This window comes from Phasianus colchicus, chromosome 11, assembly GCF_987193195.1.
Source record: "Phasianus colchicus chromosome 11, bPhaCol1.hap1.1, whole genome shotgun sequence".
Taxonomy (NCBI): domain Eukaryota; kingdom Metazoa; phylum Chordata; class Aves; order Galliformes; family Phasianidae; genus Phasianus; species Phasianus colchicus.
In genome coordinates this window covers 3,505,544-3,533,159 of record NC_143446.1, presented here as the reverse complement: position 1 = coordinate 3,533,159, position 27,616 = coordinate 3,505,544, and the positions used below count along the sequence as shown (strand labels likewise).

General features: G+C 55.2%; 4 protein-coding genes across 6 annotated transcripts in view; 1 reads left to right on the top strand and 3 right to left on the bottom strand.

Annotated features, from left to right (window-relative positions):
- The window catches only part of RNF123 (ring finger protein 123), a 44,993-nt gene extending 31,757 nt beyond the window's left edge, over positions 1–13,236 (top strand). The window contains exons 32-39 of the mRNA XM_090147990.1: positions 1,926–2,065; positions 2,245–2,433; positions 3,031–3,106; positions 3,799–3,883; positions 12,288–12,430; positions 12,532–12,626; positions 12,748–12,833; positions 12,921–13,236. Of these exons, the coding sequence (XP_090004116.1) occupies positions 1,926–2,065; positions 2,245–2,433; positions 3,031–3,106; positions 3,799–3,883; positions 12,288–12,430; positions 12,532–12,626; positions 12,748–12,833; positions 12,921–13,020 (914 nt within the window). The 3' untranslated portion in view covers positions 13,021–13,236. The remainder of the gene's footprint in view (positions 1–1,925; positions 2,066–2,244; positions 2,434–3,030; positions 3,107–3,798; positions 3,884–12,287; positions 12,431–12,531; positions 12,627–12,747; positions 12,834–12,920) is intronic.
- AMIGO3 (adhesion molecule with Ig like domain 3) lies at positions 8,685–12,292 on the bottom strand. 2 transcript variants are annotated; one of them, XM_031611713.2, is made up of 2 exons: positions 10,423–12,292; positions 8,685–10,284 (listed from the first exon to the last, which is right to left on the bottom strand). In XM_031611713.2, the coding sequence occupies exons 1-2, from the start codon at positions 10,798–10,800 to the stop codon at positions 9,322–9,324; spliced, it is 1,341 nt and encodes a 446-aa protein (XP_031467573.1). In that variant the 5' UTR covers positions 10,801–12,292; the 3' UTR covers positions 8,685–9,321. The 2 variants fall into 2 exon arrangements, with proteins under 2 accessions (XP_031467573.1, XP_031467572.1); XM_031611712.2 differs by having other exon boundaries at positions 8,685–12,292.
- Positions 13,237–13,252: 16 nt separating the features above from the next.
- GMPPB (GDP-mannose pyrophosphorylase B) lies at positions 13,253–15,553 on the bottom strand. The gene is made up of 8 exons (XM_031611717.2): positions 15,387–15,553; positions 15,235–15,315; positions 15,118–15,166; positions 14,456–14,757; positions 14,295–14,373; positions 14,091–14,218; positions 13,671–13,853; positions 13,253–13,502 (listed from the first exon to the last, which is right to left on the bottom strand). The coding sequence occupies exons 1-8, from the start codon at positions 15,513–15,515 to the stop codon at positions 13,371–13,373; spliced, it is 1,083 nt and encodes a 360-aa protein (XP_031467577.2). The 5' UTR covers positions 15,516–15,553; the 3' UTR covers positions 13,253–13,370.
- A 208-nt stretch (positions 15,554–15,761) lies between these two features.
- Positions 15,762–24,556, bottom strand: IP6K1 (inositol hexakisphosphate kinase 1). 2 transcript variants are annotated; one of them, XM_031611715.2, is made up of 5 exons: positions 24,333–24,556; positions 21,806–22,016; positions 21,052–21,236; positions 18,227–18,402; positions 15,762–17,593 (listed from the first exon to the last, which is right to left on the bottom strand). In XM_031611715.2, the coding sequence occupies exons 1-5, from the start codon at positions 24,553–24,555 to the stop codon at positions 17,084–17,086; spliced, it is 1,305 nt and encodes a 434-aa protein (XP_031467575.1). In that variant the 5' UTR covers position 24,556; the 3' UTR covers positions 15,762–17,083. The 2 variants fall into 2 exon arrangements, with proteins under 2 accessions (XP_031467575.1, XP_031467576.1); XM_031611716.2 differs by having other exon boundaries at positions 21,052–21,233.
- Between the last annotated feature and the right edge of the window lie 3,060 nt (positions 24,557–27,616).

Below are 27,616 nucleotides of genomic sequence, written 5' to 3'. Positions count from 1 at the left end.
ACTGGCACAGTCTTTGCCAGAAGCAAGGAAAGCATTTAAGGACCTGGAATTGGAGGCCTGGAGCAAATTCACACCACTTATTGGAAAAACACAGTGAGGAAATAGCCATTGGCTAGAAGTCAGGGAAAAGCAAGTTACTACAAGCAGAAAATCATCCTTCAAACTGCCTTCAGCTGAGGTAGGCTTTGGCTGGGCGGCTCATTTTGGGAACTGTCTTGGCTTGAAGTGTTGGTGGAGGAGGCTGAGCTGCACAGCACAGCTGCGGTTTGCAGTGGTGGTGCTGATACTTGTAGTCTTTTTTTCTGTGATAAGGCTTTTCTCACAGCCCTCACTCACAGACAGACCCCCTCGCTTAGTGTTGTGTGTTCAGGGTGCTCAGCATGCTGTCATCTGTAACCAACAGAAGAAAACAGAGTGGGCTCTGGTGCTGGCTGCTGGGCTTCTCTGCTTGCACCTTGCAGCCAGCGAGTTCCTGAGGATCACAAACAGTTCTGACAAAGGGTTATCCTTCAGCTGAAATCCTAGCTTCATCTTTTCAGAAAAAAAAAACCAACAACAACAAAGAAAAGGCAGTTTGATGCGTGGCCAAAGGAATGAATTACACAACAGCAATTGCAAGGGGAGGAAAAGAGAACAAAACAACACATTATGCTTTTGTGCAAATCTGCCTCCTATTTGTGGTTTGGATGCTGAGGGCACTTAACAATTCCACCTCTCCACAGAAAATCTGGGAGAGCTGGTGAGGCTTGGGGACAGTGGCACAGGAGCATGGATGTGACAGTCTGTGTATGAGAGGCTGCTGGGACTGGAGCCTCAGGAGCAACTCAGGGCTGTGATGGATGTCCGAAATCATGGCTGACTGCAGGGGGTGAATGGAGAGCAGCATCTGAGGGGCAGCAAGAGGAAAGTTATTAAATGAAGCAAGTGAGAACCAAGCTCCAGTTAGAATTCTTCCTGCTGTGAATAGTTAAGCTGTAAATGTTGCTCTAGGGCATGTTCAGTGCCAAAGGCTTACATGGCTTCAGGGGGACCCTGGGCAAGAAGCCACAGAGGGTCACTGAGTACATAAAGGATCCATCTGGCTCAGGCAGCCCCTGAGCCGTGCGTGGGCACAGGACATCAAAGCCATTTCCCCTTATGAAATCCCCCCCAGAGATGTGCTTTTGGCCAGGATCAAAGCCTGCTTGGAGTGTAAGGGCTCCAAGCACCAGCACATGTCCTCCACCCCAGCAGAATATTGGACTCATTGTGAGGATTTACAGTATCATTTCTCCCATTCCCATCCAGGCTGATGATCTCTGCCTGCCTCCTGCCTTCCCTCTCTAGTTCTGCTGTTCCCAGTGAGCAGTGTATAATTGTGCCTGGCTGCTCAGTGTCTGAGATCGTGCTGGAGGATGACGTGTGTTTCCTTTGCTCCTGCTGTCCTTTGAGCAGGAGTTTTCACCTGCTCTTACTTAATGACAGCTTTTCATAGGGGAAAGTAGTTGTGCTTCTTCCCTATATTTGGTAAAGATGCTCGTGATCTTTTCTCCAAGCCTTGAATGCTAGTCTGTAGTTTGATCTTGGCTGGCCTTCCCTCATGCTGTTACTGATTTTGTGAGCCTTCATGTGCCAGTGAGAAGCATCTACCCCATGGGTACCTCCTCCTTTACCCCCTTGCAGGAGCCAGCATCCCTCATGGGACTGACCACACTCCCCATCTGCAGGCCCTGGGGGCACAATGCCATGTATAGTCTGTGGGCAGCCCTGCCTGCCCGAGCCCACTGGAGGCACAGCCTGGTGCTGAGCAGGAGGAGGGGGTTTTCTAGGTGCCTCTCACACACACTGGCTCTGGAACAAGCCCACAGCCAACTCCTACCTGCTCTTGCTCCAAATTTGTGGCCACTCTGTGTCCGTGCCACTGAACTGTCCCTGTCTGCTTGCAGAGCCGTGTCCCTCCACCCTGCTGCAGAGGCACATGGCAGACTTGCTCCACAGCGACTGTGACTTGGCCCCCAGCTTCCTGAACAGCGTCCTCAACCAACTGAACTGGGCTTTCTCTGAGTTCATTGGCATGATTCAGGAGGTAAGCATGTCCTTGGGGCTGCACATCCCTGCACCCAGTGTCCCACACCCAGCAGGACTCAGGACCTGAATCTCAGGGGTGAGGATGCAGCCGTTCCCTGGCACATACAGGAACCAGACTGGGCTGGGGTTTGTGGCCCTTCTTTTGGGAAGAGGCCTTGTTAAGGTGTCTCTTTCTAGATCCAGCAGGCTGCAGAACGCCTGGAAAGGAACTTTGTGGACAGCCGCCAGCTGAAGGTGTGCGCCACGTGCTTCGACCTCTCGGTCAGCCTGCTCCGGGTGCTGGAGATGACTGTCACTCTGGCTCCCGAGATCTTCCTGGATTGGAATCGCCCATCATCTGAGCTGCTGCTTCGGAGGCTCGCCCAGGTATTGGCCTTTGGCATAGAGGGAAGGAGTTTCCCTCCAGAGAGGGTGTGAGTGGCTCTAAGCTCCTGGTTTGGGGAGTGTCAGCAGAGAGCAGCGCGCTGCAGCATGCCCCTCACCCTGCTGACACTGCAAAGCTGTGCCCACACAGTTCGGTGCTTTGTGCGTGCGGGTGGCAGAAAGAGGGATGCTTTGCTCAGAGATTGCATGGCTTACAGTGAACGTGTCAAGCCTGGAGCCATCCCTGCTCATCCCACTTGGCTGTGGGTGAGAGCTAATGGTGGTTGATTAAGTGCCTGTGCAGCTGATTCCTGCAGTGTAGAAATCTCCATCTGTGGTGATGCTCTGTCACACAGAGAAGCACGCTGCTTTTTGTGCTTTTCCTGTGCCTTGGGGCCGGTAGGGCTGTCCCACTGCCATCCCCACCCCACTGACACTGCCTTGTCCAGTAGCAGCTGCCAGCCAGGTCTTCATGGGCTGTGGCTGTGCCCCCTGCTTCCAAAGAGCTGCTTGCACAGAAGCAGCTTGGCATCTGTAGGTGGAGTATAAATGTAAGTGCAAGGTGCTGACCTCAGACATTCTCTGCTTCTCCCTGCGCAGCTCTTGAACCAGGTGCTGAACCGTGTGACAGCTGAAAGGAATTTGTTTGACAGAGTGGTCAACCTCCGTCTGCCAGGTGAGTCTGTGCATCAGCTCTCCATCCCTCTGACCTGGTGAGAACATGCTGGAAGCCCTCGGACAGTGGACACATTGTGGCCAAGGTCATTGCAGAGGTGTGTGATCAGCAGCTGGATGGCTCTGGCTGTCCGCAGCAGAGGTGGCAGCTGGGCTATGCCTGTGGCAGGTATCTTGCTGGAGAGGTGCACTGACCTGACATGGGTTAGACTGGAGCTGTATGTAGGGCTCAGAGGCCTGGAGAGATTTCAGTGTATGTAGCAAACTTGGTTGCTGTGCACTGCATTGAGTAAAGAGTGTACTGAATTACTGAGGCAAGCTGTTTGCATCAGCATCAGCCATCTTCTTCCTGTTCTGCCTGTTAGCAGAGGCAGGCTCCAGGTACTGTGTTGTGAGCATCCCATATTCACCATAAAACAGCTGGATTTTCCTGCTGGCTTGACAGAGGACAGATTACCTTCTCCTCCTGGGGCTTGGAAGAGGCAGGGATGCTCCATTAGGAGAGCAGTGCCCAAGCCTGGGGCTCATCAGTGGGGAAAACTCCTGTTTTGTGGGGACCTGTGTCCCCTGCAGCCCTCTGCAGAATCAAAGTCCCAGACCTGCGTCCTGCCACCAAGGCTGGGAGTAGGCTGCAGCCCCATCCCACCTGCTGTGCAGCAGCACTGATTCTGCCTTTCACTTTTGCTTCTGTAGGACTGGAGAGTGTGGACCATTACCCGATCCTCGTAGCTGTGACAGGAATACTGGTCCGGCTGCTGGTGGACACTGATGCTCAGGGGTGAGTGGCTTTTGATTTCTTAAGCACAGTGTTGCTGCACATGGCATTACTTTACTTTCCCCATGTACATACCCTGGGAGATGCTCCAGGAGCAATAGGGGTGTGTGGGGACTGAGGTGAGAAGAGGTAGATGTGCTTGGAGCGTTCAGCACATTGATGGCAGCTGGGGAGGCTGCACACATCTTTGCTGAAAAAGCTCTCAGTGGAGCCAGTGGAGCCATGCCTCGGGCTGGTGGTTTGTGTGTGCCAGTGCCTGCTTGTGTGTGCCAGTGCCTGCTTGTGTGTGCCTCTGCAAACAGGCTCATCCTGATGTCTTCTGCAGCCTGGTTCTGCTCTCTCCCAGTGCTGCCCTGCCACCGTGCCCTGTAGGATGCTGTAGGAAAGGGCTCTTATGTCTGCCCTGCACATCTTGCTTTAGAGAACATGACAATCCCTGGCTGTGCGCAGAGCAGAGCCCCATCTGGCCACGCAGCTCAGCCATGCAGACAGTCTTTCTGCTTCTTCTCTCAAGGACTCAAAAGATGTACACAAATACATCTAATTATATCCTGCTCCCATGGCTGCTGCACCAGTCACACAGCCCCAGGGGTGACAGTGCCAAGTGCTCAGTGCAGAGTCGCTGGCAGTGGCCTTTCTGGACTCTGGGTGTGGGTGTGTTTCGCTCTTCCCCAGAATCCTGCTGCATGAAAAGGGCAAACATCATAAATTTGACACCACAACTGGTTCCTTCCTCCTGGAGGGAAAGGAGGGGTGTCAAGCAGTTCCCCGTGTGCCTGGCAGGGTGAGAAGGCTCCCCCCATTCCCTGTCCCTAAAACATCTGTCCTAGAGCTAAAAGCTGTTTCTCTGCCCTCAAGCCCAGCGAACTTAGGAAGCAGGGTGTGGGTTGGAACCTGCAGCTCCCAGCCTGCATTTCCCCTGCCTGGAAAGCCAATTGTGCTTTGGGTTGGTGACAGCCAGGCAGCTGCTGTTACAGTTGCTGAATGGCACTGTCCCCCATGTGTGAACGGTGCCCACAGCAGCTAGGACAGTGACAAACCAGAAGTGCTGTACCCCGTTGTGCAGCTGGGAAGTGGAGAGTCTGAGGCTGTTTATCAGGGCTTTGCAGCCACCTCCTTGAACACTGGAAAGCAGAGGTAAATAAGCAGGGGAATGATGCAAGAAAGCATTGTGTCCTTATGGGGGGATTGGCTGAGTGGGAGAGGCACAAGGTGAGACAGGAGGAAGCCCAGGAAAATTTTCTCTAAAACAAAATGCTTCTGCATTATTTTGCAAAGCCCAGCAATAATTCTGAGATTTGATACGCCACTGATCTATAAAAGGCAGGCAGGCTTTGCAGGGAGGTTGCTCAGGTCAAACAAGACATAGAAGTACCAAGGCTGAGCATCCCAAAGGCATCCTTGGTCCCAGAGCAGGGGGTGGGCAGCCTGCTGGTACCAATTGTGTGACAGTGGGCAGATAACTCTCAGGGAAGGAGAGCTGAGCACTCACTTCTTGCCAGCTCTGAGTTGGTGAAGAGGGCTGTGCCCTGCCTACAGGGTGGTTCTGCTCAGCACAGCACATTCAGAACCAGCAGACAGGGCTGCAGGACCAGGAGGTGCAGCAGGACTGAGCATGGCCCTATTGAGATCTCTGCCCACAGTCACCCTAATGCAGAGAGGTGGCACAGCTCAGCAGCAGCCAGCACAGAGCAGGCATGGGGAGGTGTCCTTTTCCAAGGACGTGAGCAAGAGGATGCTTCTTGGAGTGAAAAAGGAGAATTAAACCTTTATCGGGTTGGTTCTGTCCCACAGGAGATGGCTGCTGTGGGTTGTATTGCTGCAGAGAGCCAGCAGCAAGGATCCCATCCCCAGGTTCAGGCTGTCGAACCCGTTTACATGAACCCAAGAGGAGACAGCCCTCCTTTTCTCTTTTTTGCTTGCTCTCAATGGGGCAAGCAGGTAACAGGATGGACATTCCCCTTCTGCAGAAGCACCACCTGGAGGTAGAAGTAGGAAGAAATTTATTCCAGGTCCCATTTGGCACCTTCCAGATTTTCAGAAATTGTTAGCAGAGCAATTACACCACATGAATTTGCTCAGAGGAACCTCTCCATGGGAATTACCCAGAACTAGCTGTTAACCTGCTGGCTTCCCTGCAGAGAGAGCTCTGCCCCAGAGGGTGAGGACAAAGGGCAGGAGGACCTCCTGTGACCTCCTTGCTTGAGTCTGTGAGCTGACCCTGCACCAGGTGCTGGGGGCTTTGCCCTGGGACAGCACACACAGCAGGGAGAGCAGGGCTCTGCACAGTTCCCTGGGTGCAGCAGGAAGTGGTCTGATGCCTCAGCTGTGCTGTCCAGCACGATAGGCTCAGCCAGGCATCAAGTCCTCCTATTACGGCCTCCTGGCACAAAAAGGGCCATTAAGCACAGGAATAGGGAACATTGCCCGGGCTGGGATGTGAGGAGACAATTGATACATGGTGTGTGTTAGTCCGAAATGCACTCCTTAGTTCTGTGGGGATGGCTGTGCTCCTTGCAGTGAGGCAGCACTCAGCCCAGCACCCGCTCCGCTGAGCCCCAAAGCCTGGCCAGCCAGTCCTGGCACTGGCAGCAGGGTAAGGAGGAAAACTGTGTGGTGGTACCTGAGCATCCTCCAAGAGCTGCTAGCCTGGGCAAGAGCAGAGCCTGACGACTTTCATCCTCAGCTCACTCCTGATGGGCAGGGTGCAGGATAGAGCCTGCCAGCTCATAGTGGGGTCTGCAGCAGTTCCAGTCTGCAGCAATTCCAGTCCCCACAACAGAGAGGGGGCAGCAGCATCACTGATGGTGCTCCCAGTGCTAATGGGATGCCCGTGTGCTCCGTGCTTTGCCAGGCCCTAATGACCATGCCTCTCTTTTATGGGGAAGAGAGGGAAGGTGGGAGCTGAGCCTGGAGCTGCTCTGAATCACTGGGACCATGCCAAGGACCCGGGCAGCCTTCAGCCAGTATCATCCCCCTGTTTGTCTGCTAAATAATTGAGCAGATTTTCTATTAAGCCTCCTTTGGAGTGAGCTAATGGAGCCAAGTTGGCCAGATCTTGTGTAATGATCCTGATGAGAGCGAGTGATGGGGGAAAGGGCAGTGCCTGAAGGTTCTCCGCAGGTGTCTGTGTGTGAGGGGACACACTTGGTGGCAGTGGGGCTCTGGTTGGGAGGGCTGGGATGTGTTCAGGAGTTCGGTGCATTTGTTGGCAGCACAGCTGTGGTGGAGCCTTCTGGGGGGCTCCCAGGGAGTGCCACCCAGAAGAGGGGGAGGACAGAGGGTGGTCACCTGGCTATGGACTGCTTCACTCACTGCTCCCTGAGCAGGGCATACACAGGCTGGGGTCTGCAGTGCCCTGTGGGGATGGCACAGGTTGGGGCTCCGAGCTTTGCTGCCTGTGTTTCTTTGGAAGTCCAAGAGCGTGGTAAGGGAGGGGCCCAGGTGCAACCAGCCCCAGGGTGGGAGGTAGGAGAGAACCAAGATGTGGAGCATGGGGAACAGACGATCCTTGGTCCCCTCACACCCGTGTTGCTGTGCTGTGTGCCAACCCATGGCGTGGCAGCCAGCCAGGCCAGAGTGATTACAGGTGGCTGCCAGGAGGGGATGGTGGTGATGGAGACCATCTGCTGTATTTCCAGCCCTGCCTGTTAGGGAGGCCATGCTCACGGCTGTGCTTTCCCTGGCTGAGATTTGCCATTCAAGCTGCTTGAGGGACTGCTCTGAGCGTTACAGCACCTCTCTGGAGCAGCACTATGGGGCCGAGTCCTTTCCTGGCACCAGAACAGTGTGACACACTGCAATGGGGTTTTCCTGGGAAACAGGGTGCCCTTGTGACAGGCACTGGAACAGCCACGTCCACGGCACTGTGGGATGGGGTTGGGCAGCTGCAGGGAGCAGCAGGCCCCTTGCTTTGGGGTGGATGGTACCATCCCCTCACTTCATCACCTCTCTGGAATGCTTTTCCAGAATCTGAGGTGAAACATCAGCATGCTGCCATAGTGCAGCAACCAGATTCCTCAGCAGGGAATGGCTTTGCTCAACGCAAAAGCAGGGGGGTAGGATTCCCATTATAAAGGGCAAACCCATATCCCCCTTGGTGGGATCCCTGCATGGGAGCAGAGCCAGGGGACGGTACCACCGCAACTCCCCAGCCCCAGCAGCAGCTGATATGGCCGCTCAGCATCCCGGGCTCATTAGCAGTGCTGTGCTAACACAAGGGGACAGCGGGTGCAGGCAGTGAGGCAGGGCCAGCAGCAGCTGTCAGTCCCCATCCCTCGCCAAGCAGTGGCTGCAGGGCTGATGGCACGGGGCTGCACAAGGTCGGTTTCAGGTGGCGAGCCTGAGCGCTTTGGGCAGGGCTGACTTTGTGCTGGAAATAAGCTGCTTGTGTCTGTGCTGGAAGAGTAGAAGGATGGGCGAGAGCTGCATTCTCTCATGGCGACCGTGCAGAGGTGGTTGTGTCCCTCTGCTTGGCCCCATGTCCCTCTGTGGTTCCCCCCAGTCCCTAGTGTCAGGGTCGGCTGCTCCCGAGCAAGCAACTCTCCCACCCCTCTGAATGCTGCTGGTTTCTGAATGTGCTGTGTGCCACTGCTGCTGCCCCCTCCCCACCTCACAGATGTTACCTCCTGGGGACAAGTGATCAGAGGTTCCCCCATCCCCAGCCCAGCCCTCAACACAGCATGTCACACCAGCCCCACACAGATCATGGGGGTCCTGCAGCCCCCAGCCCAACCGCCCTGTTGTGAGGACAAGGAGACACGCAGCCCAGCATGAGCTTAAAAAAATAGGCATTTTTTATTCAAATGTAACTGGAGAGTGATGGCCCGAGAGAGGAGAGCATTACTCACATTTATCGACAGGCTCATTAGATTACTGCCTCAATAGCTGTGCTCGAGCAGCGCACGTCCATCTCAAGGAGAAGCAGTGAGCACGGGCAATGCGGGAGACCTCAGCGTCCTTGGTGGCACGGGGAGCTGCAAGCAGCGCTGCGTCAGTCACCTCCTGGTGCCCGACATCACTATGTACAGCTTCAGGGTTATTCAGAGGCAAAAACATGCGATGTTTGCTTGGCTGGGTGCTGAGCCTCCTCTTTGCCACGAGGTCCCCCAGTGGATGTGTGGGGCCACAGGACAGTGCTCCCTCCACTCCAAGTGGCTGGGGACAGTGGCATGGCCATCCCTGAGAGCCCCTGAGGACAGCACTGGGGGGATTGGGTTGGGAGCACTGGGCTGGATCTTGCACACCCATGGCCACAGCCACTGCTGCCTGGACAAAACAGGGATTGCAGGCGTGCTGAATCCATCGTGTTGCCCTTGTGTCAGCGGCTGAAGCGGTGCAAGCGGTGCTTGAACCTGCCCCCTCTCCCCCCTCCCATCCCCCCCGTAGTCAGGCTGAACGCTGGGGCTCAGCGATGCTCTGAGCAGAACAGCTCAGCCCCACTACGACACGATGGGGGTGTCTGAAAAGACGGAGCTGATGGACTCGGTGTCTGAGCGCAGCTGCAGCACCTTGGGGTGCCTGCCATCGGGGAGGCCCTCACCGGGCACCGGGCGCTCCTTGCCATCCAGCACCTCGCGGGCAGGCTCCAGGAAGGCCACGTGCTTGCTGGCCCTGCGGCTGGGCCCGTCAGTGGTGGGCGGCGTGGCACTGAGGATGGAGGACTGTGCGCTGCACTCCTGCGGGGGGCTTGGAGGGGCCGTCCTGCAGCACGGCGGGCAGCGGCACGGCGTCACAAACAGGTAGACGAGCACCAGCAGCAGGCTGACGATGCAGCCCAGCAGCGTGGTCAGGCCGGTGCTGAACGCCTCCCCATCTGGCTTGGAGTAATGCACCGTCACGTTGACCTCGCACAGCCGACTGACGTTGCGGGGGCCGTTGATGGCCAAGCAGACGTAGATCCCGGAGTGCCAGGGCCGGGCGGATGCAATACGCAAGCTGCCGTTGTGGAACACCTCGACGGAGCGGTTGGCGTTGCCTGGGGGCCAAATGGGCTCGTGGTGTGGGGAGATCCACATGTAGGCGACGTGGGGCAGGCTGGCGTTGCAGCCCAGCAGCAGCACCCGGCCCACCGTCACCGGGAAGGGCACGGGCTGCGCGGGGTCTGGCTCGGCCGAGCAGTTCTCAAACAGGTGACTGTACTTGAGGAGCTTGATCAGGGAGCGCGGCACGGCGTCGGATACCTTGCAGGTGTGCTCCTCGAAGAAATCCCTCACCGAGCTGAAACCCCGCTGCCTCCAGCGCTGCAGCATCAGGTAGAGCGGGCAGCTGCAGCGCACGGGGTTGTTGTGCAGGTAGAGGCCGTTGCGGACGTGCTCAGGCAGCGCCGCCAGCTCCTCCACAGGCAGGCTGCTCAGGCTGTTGGAGGACAGGTCCAGCGTGCGCAGGCTGAAGTTGCCCAGGCCCTGCACCGCATGGAAGGGAAAGGAGGTGAGGTTGTTCCAGCTCAGGTACACCTTCCTCAGCCCGCTCAGCTTGGCGAAGGCGTTCTCGTCCACCCGCGCGATGCGGTTGTTGTAGAGCAGGAGCTCCTCCAGGCTCACCAGCTCCTCGAAGTAGTGCGTCTCGACGGCGCGCAGGCGGTTGGAGGACATGTCGAGGTGCCGCAGACGGGACGCGTTGTGGAAGGCACGCGGGGACAGCTCGCCGATCTGGTTGTGGCCGACGTGCAGAGCCTCGAGGTGCGGCAGCGCGGCCAGCCAGCCGTCCTGCAGCTGGCTCAGCGCGTTGTGACTCAGGTCCAGCGTGGTGGCGGTGGGGGGCAGCGCACGGGGCACGCGCTGCAGGGTCTGCCGGCTGCAGCTCAGCAGGTCGGAGGTGCAGATACAGGCGGGGGGGCAGCTGCGGGGCGGCGAGGTGCGCGCGGGACACAGCTGGAGCAGCAGCAGCAGCCACAGCTCCGCGGGCGCCCACGGGGCCATGGCGTTTTTCGGCAGCCCGAGGCGGTGGGGGCTCAGCGGGGCCGCGCTGCCCTTACCGGGTGCCGGCAGAGCCCGACCGCAGCCACGGGGCTGGAGCGGAGCTTAGGAGCGGCATGGCCCCTCGCGCAGCGCTACGCGTTGCGGGGGGACCGCATCCAGCACGGGGTGCCGCGATGCTCCGGTGCTCACCCAACGCCTCCCAGCGCCGCTCGTCCCCGGAGCGCCAAGTTTCTCAGGGTTCGGCACCGTGCATCCCCGTGCCCGGCCGCTTCCCGAGTAGCATCTCCCGGCGGCCGCCCGCTCGCCCCTACTTACGTGCTGGCGATGCGCAGCGTGGGGGCTGGGCGGGAGCCCATTGGTCCCGGAGCGGGGAGTGGTGGCCGCGGTGGCCGGGCGGCTCGGCGCGTCCCTCCCTCGCGTGTTGCGGTGGGCAGGGCGGTGCGGGTGCTCATCCCAGGGGATCGCTTCAGAGACCCTCGGCCGTGCGCAGCCTCTGCTCCTCCTTCGACAGCGGCAGCCGCTGCGCCGCGCTGACCTCCCACACGCCGCCTTTGTCCCGGTCAGCCCTTGGTGAGCTGGCGGGGACCCCCTGGCACGGCCATCCATGAGGGGAGGCTGAGCCCAGGGATCCCTGCGGAGGACAGGGTGCTATTAGTAGGGGCAGCCATGCGGTGAAGGACGCTCAGGAATGTCATTGCCAGCTCCTGGGCTCTTCAGTGGGAAGCGGAGAGCGGGGCTGGGGAATTGGTTTCCATTAGGGCAGCAAAAAAGCTCATTTGGCCGCTGTGGCTGCTGGGCACTGAGGGGCTGTTAACCCCCTGCTCCCCAGAGCGGTTCAGCTGGTGATGAGGATGGAGACTGCTGTGCCCAGCTGTGCCCTTGCTGGAGGTGGCCACGGGGCTGTGGATGGGGCACAGGGCATGTGCCTGATGGAGGCGGTGCCTGAGCAGCGCTGGGGGCTCTGGATGCCACACTGTTTCCCTCCTCTGTCCAGGCCATTCCTGCTGATGCATGAAGCCTGAAGAGACACAACCGCTCTCTCCCTCCTCCCCACCAGGGTGCTGACATGCCATGGGAACACCGTGTGGTGTCCCCGAGGTGCAGATGTGTTCCAGTCCTGGGCTGCTGTGGTGCTGTGTCCTGCAATGCTGGTACCAGCTGCTTCAGCCACCCTGCATCTCCTAGGGCGCAAGCCAGCACCTGAACTGAAGTGCAACCTCGGCAAATGCCAATGCAGCACATCGACCTGGGGTCCTGCAGCAGATCCCCAGTGGGATGGTAGGAGGAGGGGGAGGAGAAGGAATGCCCTTTGGCTGCCTTAATGTGTGCTGGGGGATCCTGAGGACTGGGGGCTACCACCATGCTGCATTCACCTTGGGCGCAGCTCCCGCAGAACAGGCCAGCTGCGTGGTGCTGGGTCAGAGCCAGGACCATGTCTGGGGACGTGGGGAAACAGGCAGTGCCTGTCTGTGTCTGTCCCTTTGCAGGGCTGAGCGCGCGACAGCGGTGCTGCTGGCGGACCCCTGCTTCCAGCTGCGCTCCATCCAGTACCTCCTGGGCCACGCCGAACCTGCAGCCATGGCAGCGGCTGCTACGGCCACAGAGAAACGCCACTTCTCCCTGAGCACATGTGAGTGATGCACCAGGCTGGGGGGCACGTGGGGGCAGCAGTGGGCACGAAGCAGCCCGGCAGCAGGTACCACTCAGCACACCGTCCGGTTCTGCCCCCAGACACGGAGTACATCAGTGCCGAGGAGCTGTCCAAGGTGGACAAGATGCTGAGCCATCTGAGCGAGGAGTCCAAGCAGGCGGCTGCCACCACGCTGGTGAGTGTCCTCCATTCCCATCCCCACACACAGCTCTGCCGCTCCAAATTTGACTGCAGCCCTGGCACCGCTGCCCCCCAGCTCCAAGTACCTCTGCCAAGCACCCACCTGTCCCCCACAGCCCACCAGCGAGGAGGACCTGTGCCCCATCTGCTACGCACACCCAATCTCTGCCATCTTCCGGCCCTGCTCCCACAAGTCCTGCAAGTGAGTATGAGCAGCTCCTGCTGCCCCAGCTCCCCGCAGCATTTGGGGTTCGGGAGTGCTTACGCTCTTCTTCCCTCCCCGTCCCAGAGCCTGCATCAACCAGCACCTGATGAACAACAAGGACTGCTTCTTCTGCAAGGCCACCATCACAGGGGTGGATGATTTCACCAAGCCGGCCAGCTCCTAACACCTGGCCCTGCACGTGGGTCTGTCCCTAACACAGGACAGGGGCTGCAGGGAGGGAGGGGCCATTCTCAGGGAGGGGAGCACGAGGCCTCATTCCCACAGCAGCCCCGTGTGCAATGAGTGCTGTCTGGGGCTGGGCTGTGTGTTTGGGCTCTGTGACTTCGCCCCTGGCTGGGGGCTGACTTCATGAAATGCAGCATTAAATTATTCTTCCTTACACAGTACCAGGGTGATGTGAGGAGGGAAAGCTGAGCCGGCTCTGGGGGCTCGGCTGTGCACAGATAATGCTCAGAGGTAGATGGAAATATAAATATTTAATCTAAACAGAGCCAGGAGAGAGCACAGCGGGCGCTACATGATGATGCGTGGCTCTGGCACGGACTCGGCGATGGATTTGTGTGGCAGCACGTTGGCCCCATTGAGGTAGAGCTCGTCGTTGACAATGACATCCTCACCGAGCACCGTCACATTCTCCATACGCACCTGTCCCAAGAGCTGTGTCACACCCAGCCCGGTTCAGGGCATGGGGCCGTGCTCCTGCTGCTGCCCAACTGGTACCAGTGCTTCCCTCCTCCCCTTGGCCACAGCCAGGAGGCAGAGAGCAGGATCTGGCCCAATCCCTCCAGAGCCCCGCAGCACAAGCCTCCTCACCCACTGCCCCACAGAGCAGCTCCAGCCCACAATGCAGGACTCCAGCCAGGAGTGGGAGCGGATGCGGGCCCCCTGCAGCACCGTGCAGCGCTTGATGCGCACCCCATCCTCCACCACCACGCCAGCCCCAATCGTCACGTTGGGGCCGATGACACAGTTTGCCCCAATCTTGGCACTAGGATCCTGCAAGGAAGGCGGATTAATCAAAGAATCACCAAGGTTGGAAAAGACCTATAAGATCATCCAGTCCAACCGTTCACTGACAGCTCTCACTAAACCATATCCCTCAAAACAACATCCAAAACTGCAGTGAGGCTGGGGGCACAGCTCAGCCAGCATGGGGATGGCAGGGCGCAGCTTCAGGAAAGCAGCAGGAGGATGGAGGTGAGCCCGTACAGTGTGCCTGGGGCTGGCACTTACCACCAGCACATTCCCCACGACACCGGGCCCTGAGTGCAACTTCTCAGGGTGCTGCGCCCGCAGTGCCTGCAGGTACATGCACATGCCAGTGAGAAAGTCTTTGGGCTGCCCGATGTCCATCCAGAAGCCTGTGGGGACAGAGCCTCAGTGACAGCAGTTCAGGTGGGGTCCCAAGCACGGCCAGGACCCTGCTTGAGGCCTTACCCTGCAGCTCCATGGCATAGAGCTGCCCATCCTGTGCCATGGCTGGGAAGATCTCCTTCTCGATGGATGTGGGACGCAGCTGCAGGGATGGAGATGGGTCGTGGGCTGAGCATGGGGACACAGCCTCCAGACCCAGCCCCTGGTCCCCGGCCCAGCCCTACCTGGATGCGTTGCAGGATGCCGGGGCTGAAGATGTAGAGGCCAGCATTGATCTTGTTGGACACGAAGACGCGTGGCTTCTCCACGAAGCGGCAGATGCGGCCGCTGTCGGGCTCGCTCACCACCACGCCGTACTTGGCCGGCTCCTCCACGCGAGTGACCACGATGGAGCCCTCGCCACCGTGCCGACGGTGGAATTGGGCCAGCGCCGCGAAGGGGAACTCGCAGATCACGTCGCTGTTGAGGACAAAAAAGGGCTCCCCGCCCTCGGCCAGCAGGTCCCGCGCCAACGCCAGCGGTCCCGCTGCGCAGCTGTCAGTGCCACCGCGGGGCCGGGGACAGCCCAGCCTCGAGCTGGATGCTGCCTGTGCCCATGTCAGTGTCCCAGGTGCCACCAGCACTCCCAGCCGCTGGCCGTCACTCAGCCGCTGCCAATGCTACCTTCGCTCATCCCGTCGTCCCTCGTGCCCATCGGCCTTCCCAGCCGCCGTCCGCACCGCCCGTCCCCACCCTCGTGCCCATCAGCGCTCCCATCCACCGACCGTCGGCAGCCCTCCGTCCCCACCACCTGCGCCCATCCCAGCATCCCCGGCGACGGCAGCGCTCTCGGCCACCGGGGTCCACCCGTACCCCTCCCAGCGCCCCGCCCGCTGCCCGCCCCTACCTGTGCCCAGCGGCTCCTTCTCGTGGGACAGGGAGATGCGGATGCCGAGCTGCGGGCAGAGGGTCAGAGCGGGGCGGGACGGGGCGGGGCGGGGCGGGGGTGCGGGGGGTCTCTTACCCGCTGCTCCTGCTCGCGCATAGCGGCCTCCAGCGCCTCGGACATGTAGCTCACGGCCAGCACCACGTGGCTGACGCCCGCCTGCGGGACCTGCGGTCAGGGGGCGGCGGGGCGGCGGGGCCCGGCTTCCTTCCCCCCGGAGCGGCCCGTACCTGGCGCAGCGCCTCCAGCTGGTGCAGCAGCAGCGCCTTGTTGCAGAACTCCACCAGCGGCTTCGGCCGGCTCAGGGTCAGCGGCCGCAGCCGCGTCCCGAAGCCGCCCACCAGGATCAGCGCCCGCATCCCCGCGCCCGCGCCGACACGTCAGCGCCGCGCGCGCCTCACGCGTCACCGCCGGGCCCGCCCCGAGGGGCGGAGCTACCCGCGCCTCATCCAATGGGAGGCGGAACCACCCGTGCCCCACCCAGCGGGAGGCGGGGCCACCCGTGCTCCCACCCAATGGGAGGCGGAGCCACCGCTGCCCCCACCCAATGGGAGGCGGATCCGCCCCGCGCACTCCCGCCCCGCGGACACACGCAGACGCAGGGCGAAAACCAGCTCCTTTAATGCGCGGCGCTGGGCGAGCCCGGACAGCGGGCAGCGGATGGACGCGGCTATGTACAGACGGCGGCCCTCCGCACCGGGGGCGAAGGAAGGCGGCTCCGGACAGCCCGGCCGGGCGCAGGGCTGCTCCCGCTGCCCCGGGCTCCTCACTGCAGCCCATCCCGAACCCCGCGGCTCGGCCGGGCAGCGCGGCCGCCCGCAGAAGCGATGGAGGAAGCGAGCGGAGGGGAGAGCGGAGCCGAGGCGGGGCAGAAGTGCCGCGGGATGAGGCGGGGAGAGCAGGAAAAGAGCGGCCGGAACGCAGCGAAGACACGCGGGGCGAAGGGGCCGGGACAGCGGCGAACGGAGCGTCCGCAGCACGGGAGCCGGGGGGGGGGGGGCGGGCACAGCCCAGCGCTAATCCGTGCCAGCCGGGCCCCCCCCAGCGCGGAGCCCGGATAGGACGTAGCGCTGTGCCTGCAGGAGCCGGCAGGCCGAGCCCGTGGAACAGAGAGATCCTTGCATACAAGCGGCGGAAAAACGATTACAAGGGGAAGGGTTGAACGCCCCGTGCAGGGCCGGGGTCACGTTAACTGCTACAAGTACTATTGCTAGCCCACGAGCTGAGCTGTGGCTTGGTCGGGGGCCCAGGGCAGAGTCACGGTGGCAGAGCCCTGCCCGCGTTGTCCCGGGGCCCGCCCAGGGCAGCAGGGGCGAAGGCAGCACCGGGAGTGCAGCGTTTCCTCCCCCCGCAGCTCTGCCCTGGGTTGCATTTGGTCATTTTATTTCCCCGTTTGGGTCGGTTATTCACAGTGCCCAAACAGAAGGAAAAGGCAGCATCAAAAGCAAAGGCCCAACGGCAAAACAGAGGGCAGAGCTAGCAACGCCAGCCAGGGAGCATGCAGAGCACCCGCCCCATAGAACCAGGGTGCTGCTCCAATGCCCTGGGAGAACTTCAAGCCAAAGGCCTTTAAAAGGCTGCCGAGGCAGGAGGCTCCCCAAGCCACAGCTGCAGCCCTGCAGAGCCCTGCGTTCTCCTGCTTTCCCTTCCCTAGGGCCAGGTTCCCCCTCCAAAATACACATGGGAGGAGCGAAGTACCAAGAGCCCCAGAGGCAGCCGTGAAGCCCCCTCCAAGAGGCAGAGCTGTTGCGTTCAGTTTGAGGAGCTCTTCCACTCTGCCTCCCTTCAGCTCTTCTCTCCGAGTACATTTAAAAACAGTGGAGCAGTACAATTGTTCTAAAACTGAAGTGGCTGCTGTTTCCCGTGGTAGGAGGTGGTCGTGTCTGCTCCAGTCACCAGGACAAGAATAAGTGGCCACGGTCCAGAGCTACTGGTTTCCCTCACGCAGCTGTTCCATGATGTTGATGAGGCTCTCCAGCCCAAACACGTAACCTCTATCAGGTCCGTCGTGCACAGTGGGGTCATCACGGAAGCCTTTGAATGTGCTGTGTGCAAAGTCAATCATACGCACATCCACCATGGGGTGTGGGGGGGAGCTGGGCTCCATACCGCCGCCGTCCTGAAGGCTCTCCGGAACAGAGCTGTCCGTCTGCTTCAGGCGCGTCTCCGAGTGGCACTCCACAAACATCTCTGCCCTGCTGTCCTTGCCATCGTAAATGATGAGAAGGGAGCTGGAGTAGAAGCGGTAGGAGGCCTGTCTCTCCAAAACTGCCTTCAAACTTCGGAGTTTGGCAAGGACAGGCTCAAAGAGGTCCTTGCGCAGCTCTATGCCGTTGTGGAGATACTGGTAGAGGGCATTGCGGAAGCCCTCGATGGAAAGACCACGTCCATAGTATTTATTCCTGCATAAGTAATGCCCTGTGTTCAGCTGGTAGACCTGGAAAACCAAAGGAAACGCACATGGAGTGGGAACATGAGGTTAAGGCAACACAGGGAGAGCCCAGGGCTGCCTCGTACTGACAGGGCAGAGGGAACTCACATCACCACCACACCTGGGAGACAGAAGGAACAGCCCTGCCTGCCCCCTGCATCCCCAAACAGCCTGTTATGCGATTTGTGAAGGGCCCTCCTTGCTTCAGGCTGTGGGCAGAGAGATGGACTACAAGATGATTCTACAGGCGGGGAAAGGACTGGCTCTATTGCACAACAGCATCAGCAGCAAATCCTTGTGCTCAGGGTATAACCACAATAGGAAAACAGATTTTTACTCTCAACACATGGATGGTGATAGGGCAGAAAGATATCTCCACCAGGTGCTGCAGTTCTAGCTTAACACTAAGAAGAGCAGTTGTTTTAAAAAGTCCCCATGTTTTCTGCAAACAAGCAGACCCACCTTGGGAGAAGCAAGTTCCTTTGCTCTGGGCTTTCAAATGAAGACCAAAAGTATGTATCATGAACTCCAGCATACCCACCCGCTAACTCAGAGCTCAGCAGCAAACATTAACAACTAGAAGCTCTAGTGGGACCGGGAAAAGGAACGTGCAACATCTGCAGCCTTGGGGATTCCTACCTGCATCCCACACACTCGCACACCCAAGGTGGCAGAAGTGCTCTGTTCACACTTCTTCATCTGCCGAGCAGCCTTCTCCTCAGAGGCATCATCTCCGTGCTGTCTGGTCCCCATCTTCAGATCAAGCACGCAGGGAAACTTGAAATGATGCACCACGTTCTCCAGCAAAAGGAACTCTGAGAGACACGTCAAGGAGAGTTCCCCAGTCACAGACACTGCCCCCAGAACTGCCACGAGGAGGGACACAGGCCAGCATGAGACAGGCAAACAAACAGGAACCAAGGAGGAAGTAGAACAAACCGGGAAGCTGAAGAAAAGGGCAAAACCCAAAGAGTGGCACGTGGGCTTTGGCAGCTGGTAGAAGAAGTCAGCCTGGAAAGTGTCAGGCCCAGCCCTAACAGGAGATCACAAGCAGGCTTACTGGAAAGCCCAGCAGGAGGAACCAAGGAGCAGAATGCAAACATCAGGAAAGATACAGTGTGCCAGTAAGGACTGGTGATACTTTAGGGGGAGCTTGAAGGCTAACCAAAATCACAGTTGAACCACATGGATAAAGAACACGATCCCCGTGGATTGAGAATTCAAGGCTGAAATAATAGCTACAGTTCTGTTATCAGCCTGACCAGAAGTGCAGCACTGACCAATACAGGGGGGAAACTGGAGAGGCCACAAAGGCAGGAAACAGACTTGTAATGGGAAACTTCAATTACCACCACACACAATGGGCACACCTTCCATTAGGGCACAACGCTGAGAGCAAACTCGAGACAATCAGTACAGCAAAGGAGTCCCAGAGGGGAGAAATAACCCCAGCGTTTGCCCTGTGGGTCACAGTTCAATGCATTACTCTGAAATGGCAACCAGAGCAGAGCTACATTAAACCTGCAAGGGAGTTCAGCATGTAGAAAAAAAATCTACCAGCAACTATGTTTGATTTGAAAGAGGAACTCCAGAAAAATAAGGAAGTGTGTTAAAAAAAGATAGGACAGCTATAGAATCACTTCTCCACAAGTGATGTGGAGTTATTTAAAAATATACATTGGAGGCTCAAAGCACACATTTGAGAATAGGAAAAGGAAGCCCACAGTTAAAACATGGAAGAATAAAGCTATTAAAAACAAGGTTGTTCCTAGGCAAGCAAAACAAAAATTGAGTTCTAGCAGGTGAAGCAAAAAACACAAGTTGTCAAGTTAAAAAAAGAAAACAAAACAGCAAAACTGTGTGAGGAATGAATTGCAAAGGCAAAGAAAACAAGAAATCCTTCTTAGGCCATACGAAGAAGCCATTCAGACTGCTTGAAGGGCTTAGAGTACAAGTATAAAAGGAGCTATTGGGAGATGGGAGTAAAAAGAGACTCTAACAAGAAAGAAACACTAATAATTTATTGTGTTTTCTGGGGATTCCAAAACTTTTTCTAAATACAGATTAGCTCAGGCTGCAGTGCCAGAAGAAGAGCTGTACATCCAACAAGAACTAATGAATAACAAATAATCAGAGCTGGGCAGTCTCACCCAGAAGCACTAAAGGGCACAGGACAGATCTACTTCTACTATTAAACAGCAACTGAAGCTCATTTAAAGCTGCCTCCCTAAAGGGAGGACATGGCAATGCTGATTTGCAGAGACCTGGGGAACCACAAACTGTCACAAGCGTATCACACAGCTCAGCAGGAGGCAGTCCTGAAGAACAGAAGCTGGTAAATGACTTCTCAGGGAAGGATCAAACACACCTTCCGTGGAAGTCACACCTCAGAAATACCCTGGGGTTCTTCAGCAGCTTTGGCAAATGCAGACATGAAGTGTCAGGACAAAATGAAATCTGCGTGAGGATTAGGAGATCTGTGACAGTGCCTCAAAGAGGTCAGACAACAGACTGAGGACTAAGAAGCTGACAGTCGATTAATTAGCCAGCAAATGAAAGAAGAAAAGAGTTGGGATGTCTGATCGGTCACACAGAATCATTCACAAGGCCTGTGTGTGGAGAACCATGCTGGTCAACAAGTGATCCAGAAAATGGAATGAGATGACAAACATACCAAGTTCCAAAAATGAGGAGCAACCATCCAAAATCCCAAAAGGACCTTATGAGACCCACCTGGTCATTAAATGGGTAGACACCCTCTGGAGTTAACGTGCAAGATGACGAACATAAGGAGAAGAAATTTTGTTATTTTTAACCCTAATGTATAAAGCAGGGGGTTTTGAGACAGCTATGACAGTCAGAATGGTAGGTTAGAACAAACAAACAGCATTTACAACAAGAGTGTGTGCCACAGATTATGAGGAAGTGGAGACAACAGCACTATGTGCCAGTGGAAATGAAATCTCTGATTCACCAGCATCTTCTGTACGGTCTGCAGTTCTGGTCACCATTTCCAGAAGGATACAGTAGAACTGGAAGAGACTCAAGAAAGGTGGCAAGGACGATCATAGCTCCTTCCCAAGGAATTACTGAGCAGCCTAAACCTGCATCTGCTGCTGGGCAAGGTCTCGTGTGAAGAACTCAATAGTTCAAAAAAAAAAAAAAAGAAAACAACACAAGCCAACTCAGAGAAAGTCCAGAAGAAAAAACCAAGTACAGGAAACTAGCCAGAAACGTGGCTTCTCTGAGTGTCAGTGTCAGAAATCAGTTGGGTTGTTTGAGAAGTAGGAAAGAGCAGGAGAAAGAAAATTTAATACAGCTTTGATTGTGCAATGGATGGGGAGAACATCATTCTTAACACAAGCCAAGTGAAACACAGGCCTAGCTGCTTCCAGCACGAGTGTGTAGTGTAGGCCAGCACAGCAGCAGCAACCTGATGCACTCGGTGCCTTCCCTAAGGATACTGTAGAGTTTTCTCTCCTTGGACTCCGACCGCATGCGGCTCAGCTGCTGCTTGTGGCAGCGCAGGCTCCAGGGGTTATGGCTGATCTTTTCAGAGCTCAGCCCACTGTTCCCATCCAACATCTGAAACGGAACATCTGAGTGGATGTGCAAGTCCATCCTGGAACTCTTTGCCTCCTGGATGCTGCTGGCATAAACACAAGACAAGGAAGCATGTTAAGATCCATGCATTCTCCAGATATTTACAACAGTCATGCCTGCACACGACCTCCTCCTGTTCCCCCTCCCGCCGCACACTTCACACTATTCAAAAGCTGACAGCTTAACAGCAAATCCTTGCTAACATCCCAGACAGCGGACCCATATTTATACCCTCAGGTTAAGGGCTGGATGGTCTTTGAATCTGTACTTGAATCTGCTCCCCTGGCTCTGTTTCCACATCCAGCTGTTATCCCATTTCAGAAGCATTTCGCTTGGATGAGTTTGTCTACAACTGGGCACAGCTCCTAACATGGCTTGCAGTGCCACAGTATGCTGGAATAGCAGCTGCAAGACAATCTAGCAGCTGTACAGAAGTACAGAACACCTCAATAAAAGGAGGACCAGAGCTGAAAGTGGAAAGGAATATTTCCTGGTGTAGGGAACCTGCTTTGGCAGGGGGGTTGGACTCGATGATCTCGGGAGGTTCCTTCCAACCCCTACAATTCTATGATTTCCCACTTGTCACACTGTCAGTGGACCCTCAAAAGCTTCTACCTTTCTGTGCTGTCACTGGCCAGGCCAGGTTTCTCCTCCTTGTGCTCAGTGCCACTGCTTGACCTGTGAAGGCTCCGACGCGAGTGCTTGCGCCGTGGCTGGTCCCTCTCTGGCATGTCATCTTGCTCCAAAGCTTCATTCTCCATGTAGGGATACGCCACCAGATTAATGTAGCCATCGCTGTCTCCCTCAAAACAGACAGACACCACACCTGCCAGAAAGAAGGAACCTGTCAGTGCTGTTTGCCAGCAGAGGAAATATAATTACTAGAATACAGGTGTTCAATAACACAGAAGTAACCATAGCTCACGGAGCAGAAAACCAAATCCAGAGCAGCGGAATGAGGTTCAGGATGACGGGGGGAGAACTCAAACATTTTTAACACAGCACGGAGGAGAAATCTCTGCATACAGCAGTGTTGTGTTACTACAGGAGCGAACAGTTGGTAACAGCAGTAGAAGCTGTGGCATTCACAGGAAATCAAGCATGATACTCCTAGCCCAGAGTGCTAACATCCCAGTGTGCTGCGCTAAGGGAAACGCAGTTGCAAGACTGATGAGGGATGGATGTTCCCCTCCTTTCAGTCTTGCAGTGTAAAATAAAACAAGAAATGTCGAACTAGAGAAAGTAAAGCAGAGTCTATCAAGCTGCTGAAGAAAAAGCATATGAAATATACATTTAGTTCATTTGGGTGGAGTATCTAATGTCAACAGCAGGAACATGTTCGCAGGACAAGAGCATCCCAGGTCTGCTTTCTCCACTCCAACATCTCTCCAGCATCTGAGCACTGAGACTCAGGTGACACCTGCTGCTTCTATCTTAAATCAGCCTGTCTTGTAGAAAAGGGATCAATGAGGCCCCAGGGCTTCCTAGTGATAAAAAACAGGAGGCTGTGGAGCAAAAATACTTTGTGCCAGCTGAAGGTGATCAGGTCCACATGTGTCCTGGCCATTGTCACCTTCCAAAGGCTCTTGAAAAACACCACACTCCCAGAGAAGATAAAGATCTTTCATGGCACCAATTCTGAGTGTACCTAGCTGGCCAGCCATGGAGCAGAAGAGCTGGCAATTTCAGTTAGGGCTGACATCTTCAGGGCACCTCCAGCCCTGAAAATGAGGCAATCAACATCTCTCAACTCACAGCAGTGAGATTTTTTTTTATCAGCTTGTCACCAGTATCAAACAGCTGCCGATAATACTGGGCACTACATGGACTGAATCTGAAGACTTGCCATAAAAGCGATGAAACATTTCACTGCTCAGTTGATAGAGAACATCACGCCACTGTTTTTCCCTATCTGCACATGACAATGCCAACAAGCGTTAAGAAAGCTCCACACAAGTTCTGAGAAGTTCAGGACTCCAGCATGACACTACATAAATGATCATCCAAGCCCTCTGTCTGCCTGGATGTGCTCCACAAGCCACACCTCTGAAGAGGCAATCTTAAGAGTTACATACGTGTGCTCAGAAAGGAAACATCATCTTCTCCAGAGCAGCAGGACTGACCCCTGGGACCAGCTGGAAACTGCACTGGAGCCTCAGATGAAATCCCATACTGTAGTGGAGATGCACATCCCGTGCCTTTAGGCAACTAGGAAATACGATGATGATGCGAGGTCTCCATCTGGACCATCAGCTTCATCAGTTTTAAAGACATCTCCTGAGGAAAGCCTGACGTCACATCGATTCCAGTAACAACGCAGGCTTCAGATGGGATTTCAGATGGGTCACCAGAGCACCATATGGATCCAGAATGGCTTGAGGGTACAAGAGGACCCATCTGTTGGAGACGGTATCTTTCAGTCACACTCTGTATACAGACACAGGTAGGTAAGCTGACACTGCTTTCAGCCCTTCAGGATACAGCCAGATCAAATGGCACGACCTGGAACAGACGGTGGTCCCAGCTGTCCCTGAAGCACAGTCCTCCTTGTGCCACACGGGGAGGAAGCAGCAGCAGTTACCCTCCTGCAGGGGAACACATGGCCACAAGGGTACCTTCTGAAAGATACAGTAGGCAATCGATTTGCTACAAGGATACAGGCACTGGAAAATTCCACTCCTTGGGAGCAGCTGGGGACAAGGCTCACTTCACCTCAGCGCTCGGAAAGAAACACTTCCTGCTTCAGCAGTTTTCTGATATGGGTCCATAAAAGAGCTGGGATGAGGAAGCAGTAAATTATGGGACTGCATACACAACTGCTCAGTGCATGACCTAACTTCATTTGCTCAAGGTCAAGGCGGTAGGAACTGACAAGAACTTGCCAGTAAAATTACTTCTGTCATAACCTTAAGTGTCAGACTACAACCATGAGACTCTGTCTGGAAGGATGAACACATTAAGCACAAAAAAAAGAGACCTCCCCCTTTCCAAAAGCTCCAATCAAATCGCTACCCTGCAAAAGAGAAGAATAAAAATAAAAAGAGAAAAAAAAAAAAGAAAACCAGCAACACACAAGCAGCTCCAGGAAAAGGAGAAGGCAGGTTCACAAAACACCTCGTTTCAAGGTGACAGCGGGCCTCACCTTTGTACTCAGGTGTGAACTCCTTCATTTCTGGAGGCAGGGACTCATAGAAGCGCTGCTCCCTGGTGATGAGCGGCTTGCAGACGGTGTGGTCGTCATAGCGCATCATGCTGCTGTGGCCGCCCACCTGGTGAATAAAAGGCTCCAGCAGGACCCCCCGGTCTCCAGATTTAGTGGCATTCTTGCCATACTTGCCCACTTCCATGGTTTGACAAACACACATTGCGTTGGGCACCAGTTGAACTCTTGGAGCATGGGGAGAGCCACAAAGGCTGGGAGATGCAGCTCAGCAGCGCTCAAGCAGCCAGGTTTACTCCCTCTTTATCTGCTTCCTTGTGATGATCTGGAAAGGCAAACGAGATTCCTGTGAATGGAGAACCACTTGTACTCGTGCTCATCTCCTAGGAGAAGTTTCTGCATTTTTTGCTATTTTTCTATATCTGCATGTGTCCCTCTCATTCCCCATTTACTTCCCACTTGTTGCAGCACGCTCCTCACCACCTCTTCCATCGTGTAGGGAAACACGTGCTAATTTGGAGTCTGTCTCTTCCACAGATTCTCCAGTAGGGCTGACAGGAGACAGGGAAAGGAGGAGGTCTGAGTATTCTGAGGCTCCCATCTTTAGAAAATACCATTTCCTTCCTTCAGCTCATTTCATCAGAGAGGCACCGTGGTAACAGAGCACAAACGCTGAGCTCCAGCACAAGTGAAAGCAAAAAAAGTAAAAGCAAAAGTCCCACCTAGCAGGGACAGAACCAACACAGGCAGAACAAGTCCTTTAAGAATCAGAATCCCATTCCTTCTGCCTCTGCTTTTTCAACACCTAAGTAACTTCTGTTCACCTCCTGCCCTGACACCATTTCCTCCTTTTCTTTTTCACTTCTCTGCAAGCTGTGTCACGGAAGATTTTCAGAATACAATGCCATAGCCATTCTGCTGCTGCATCTAAGTGGCTTCCCCTTGGATCCTCTCCTTTAATACCCAACTCTTCTCCTTTAATAGCCCACTCACACAATAAGCTTGGGCTTTCTAAAGGTAGGCAAGAGGGACTGCTAAATCCAAATGAGATTTAAAGTGCTTTGGAGAAGGCAGATGCTCTTTAAATGTTTGCAGACTGCCTGGCACAGCCACAGGATGATGAAAAAGTAAAGCTGCCCGAGTCAGCTCCAGATGCTTTGCCCTTTCTAGCTCGGACTGTAGCTGCTCCTGGGGCTGCTGGAGAAACACCACAGCATCTCCTCACAGCAGAGACCTACCTGAAGTCTCTGACACAAAAACCCCACGGCAGCAACAATATCTGAAAGTATCATGTTGGAACAGCCACGTGCAGGGGCAATAATGAAAGCCTGAGGGATGTCAGAGGCTTGAACACAGCTCAGGCTATCCCTCCTCCGACCACGGGATGTCTCTGCATCTACACACCAACACTGCACTGGGCCACGTTCCAGGGGGAAAGCAGCTCCTCCAGCTCTTCCCTCGCTCTCCAGTTCAGCAGCACAGAAGCAGCAGCTCCAGAGATTAAGAAACTGGGGGTGATACGTTACAATGTGTTACAACCTAACCCAAAAGGTCCCAGCAACAGAAGGATGCTTCTCTCTCCTGTCCGCACATTCCCTCGCACTGGATTTTGGACAGTACATTGCGGTTGAATCATCTCACTGATTCAGTGGAAAACATTTCCTTTTGTGGTGGCCACGCTGTCCTCACACAACTACATCCAGTGCAAAGGGATGCAAACAGTCAGCTTGCTGGTGTAGAAAAGGGAAAAACATCATATTTGGATCAAAGGATAAGGTTTGAGTCTCTGAACTCGCGCAGAGTCTGAGACACATCACAAAGACCAAAACAGGCTGAAGATTTCTCTCCTCCCTCTTATTTGCTTTAGCAAAAAGGCAGAGTTCTAGCAGCAGAGGCTTGCCTCCATACTTCTTAGCTTGGTTTGATAGTAGCTAGTATCCAAGAAGCAGCGGGGTGCCAGCACCTGCAACACACAAGCACTGCACAGCTGAACACTTCAGACTTAGCTCTCCTCGTGCCTATGCAGCTTTCCCTTAGATTTGGTTTCCTTTATTTTCACAATGATCAAAGCAGAGTTTTCCATTATTCCAAACACAGGGACAACTTCACACCTTCCTGTGAGTTTAAACTTCGTGGGACATGGGAGCTAAGAGAGTCCTCCATATCCAGAGACACACATACAACTGCCAGTTCTGTACCAGTCCCAGTGCCCAAGTTGATTGCAGTGTGTCTCAGGGTCTCCATTCCACCAGCAACAGAATGAAACACTAATGTCCCTGTGTGAGAGAATGGAAACTATCTAGGTATGCTCATTAGCTTCAGACACCTTCATTAACTTGAGACAGATATCACAGATACCCAGGCAGACACGCACACCAGCAGGCTGCTTTCAGACTCACCTCTGGGCAGATTTTAGCCATCAGAACAAGAGAGGGGATGCCTGGCCTACTTTAAGAAGTCTGTTGAAAGATAAGCAACACCTAAGAACGTGGCATCTGAGTCAGAGGACAGCAGCATACCTTAGCACAGGGTCACGTGCAAGTAAATGTGAGAAAAATCCTTTGTCCCCAATAGCATTTAGCAGAAGAGGAAGCTAACTACAGGGCTTGAAAAACCAACATGTTACATCTGGGAGTGGGAACCGAGCGACATTCAGACCAACTCAAAGCAAAGAATTATTACTAAACATGGACACTATCCACAAATAGAGACAGAAGAATCCCAGCAGTTTCAAACAACTATAAAGCAAAAAAAAAAAACCAACCCTATTTGAAGGCCTAAATATTACTCATTCTTCCTCTGTTAAACAAAGGCATTGGTTCAACTATTTTAGCTGGCTTGTGAAATTCAGAGTCCTTCCAGTTGGACTGAAAAATAGCCTATAATCCCCACAACAGCTTCAGGGAGACGAGGTCACCCAAGCACATCCTTTGGCAGTGCCCAACACTGCAACCAGAGATCAGACAGCAGAACACAGAGGGCAGCTTCGCATCCCCCTTCCAAAGACAGCCAGCAAGACAGATCGACCACCAAGTCACACTTGTGAAGGGTGAGCAGAGTTACTGGTGAGTGCACGAGGACAAGGCACATCTGATGTTCCATCATCCCAGCCATTAAATATATCCTGTAGTGGAAGAGGACTGGCTCCACAACATTTAAATCTAAACGCAAGCTCTGAATTCAAGCTAGGTACCTCACCTTTCCAACACTTGGTCCTTAGTAGCACAGACACCAAGAACAACAAGCTGTGTTTTCCTATAGTGGCA

Coding starts and splice junctions, on each gene's coding strand:
- GMPPB (XM_031611717.2), bottom strand. CDS start 15,515: ATGCGGGCGCTGATCCTGGTGGGCGGCTTCGGGACGCGGCTGCGGCCG. Junction 14,758..15,117: donor GAAGGAGCCGCTGGGCACAG/GTAGGGGCGGGC, acceptor ACAGCTGCGCAG/CGGGACCGCTGGCGTTGGCG. Junction 13,503..13,670: donor GCTGCTCTGTGGGGCAGTGG/GTGAGGAGGCTT, acceptor CTCTTGGGACAG/GTGCGTATGGAGAATGTGAC.
- IP6K1 (XM_031611715.2), bottom strand. CDS start 24,555: ATGTGTGTTTGTCAAACCATGGAAGTGGGCAAGTATGGCAAGAATGCC. Junction 22,017..24,332: donor GTTCACACCTGAGTACAAAG/GTGAGGCCCGCT, acceptor TCTTTCTGGCAG/GTGTGGTGTCTGTCTGTTTT. Junction 21,237..21,805: donor GCCAGTGACAGCACAGAAAG/GTAGAAGCTTTT, acceptor TGTTTATGCCAG/CAGCATCCAGGAGGCAAAGA.
- AMIGO3 (XM_031611712.2), bottom strand. CDS start 10,800: ATGGCCCCGTGGGCGCCCGCGGAGCTGTGGCTGCTGCTGCTGCTCCAG.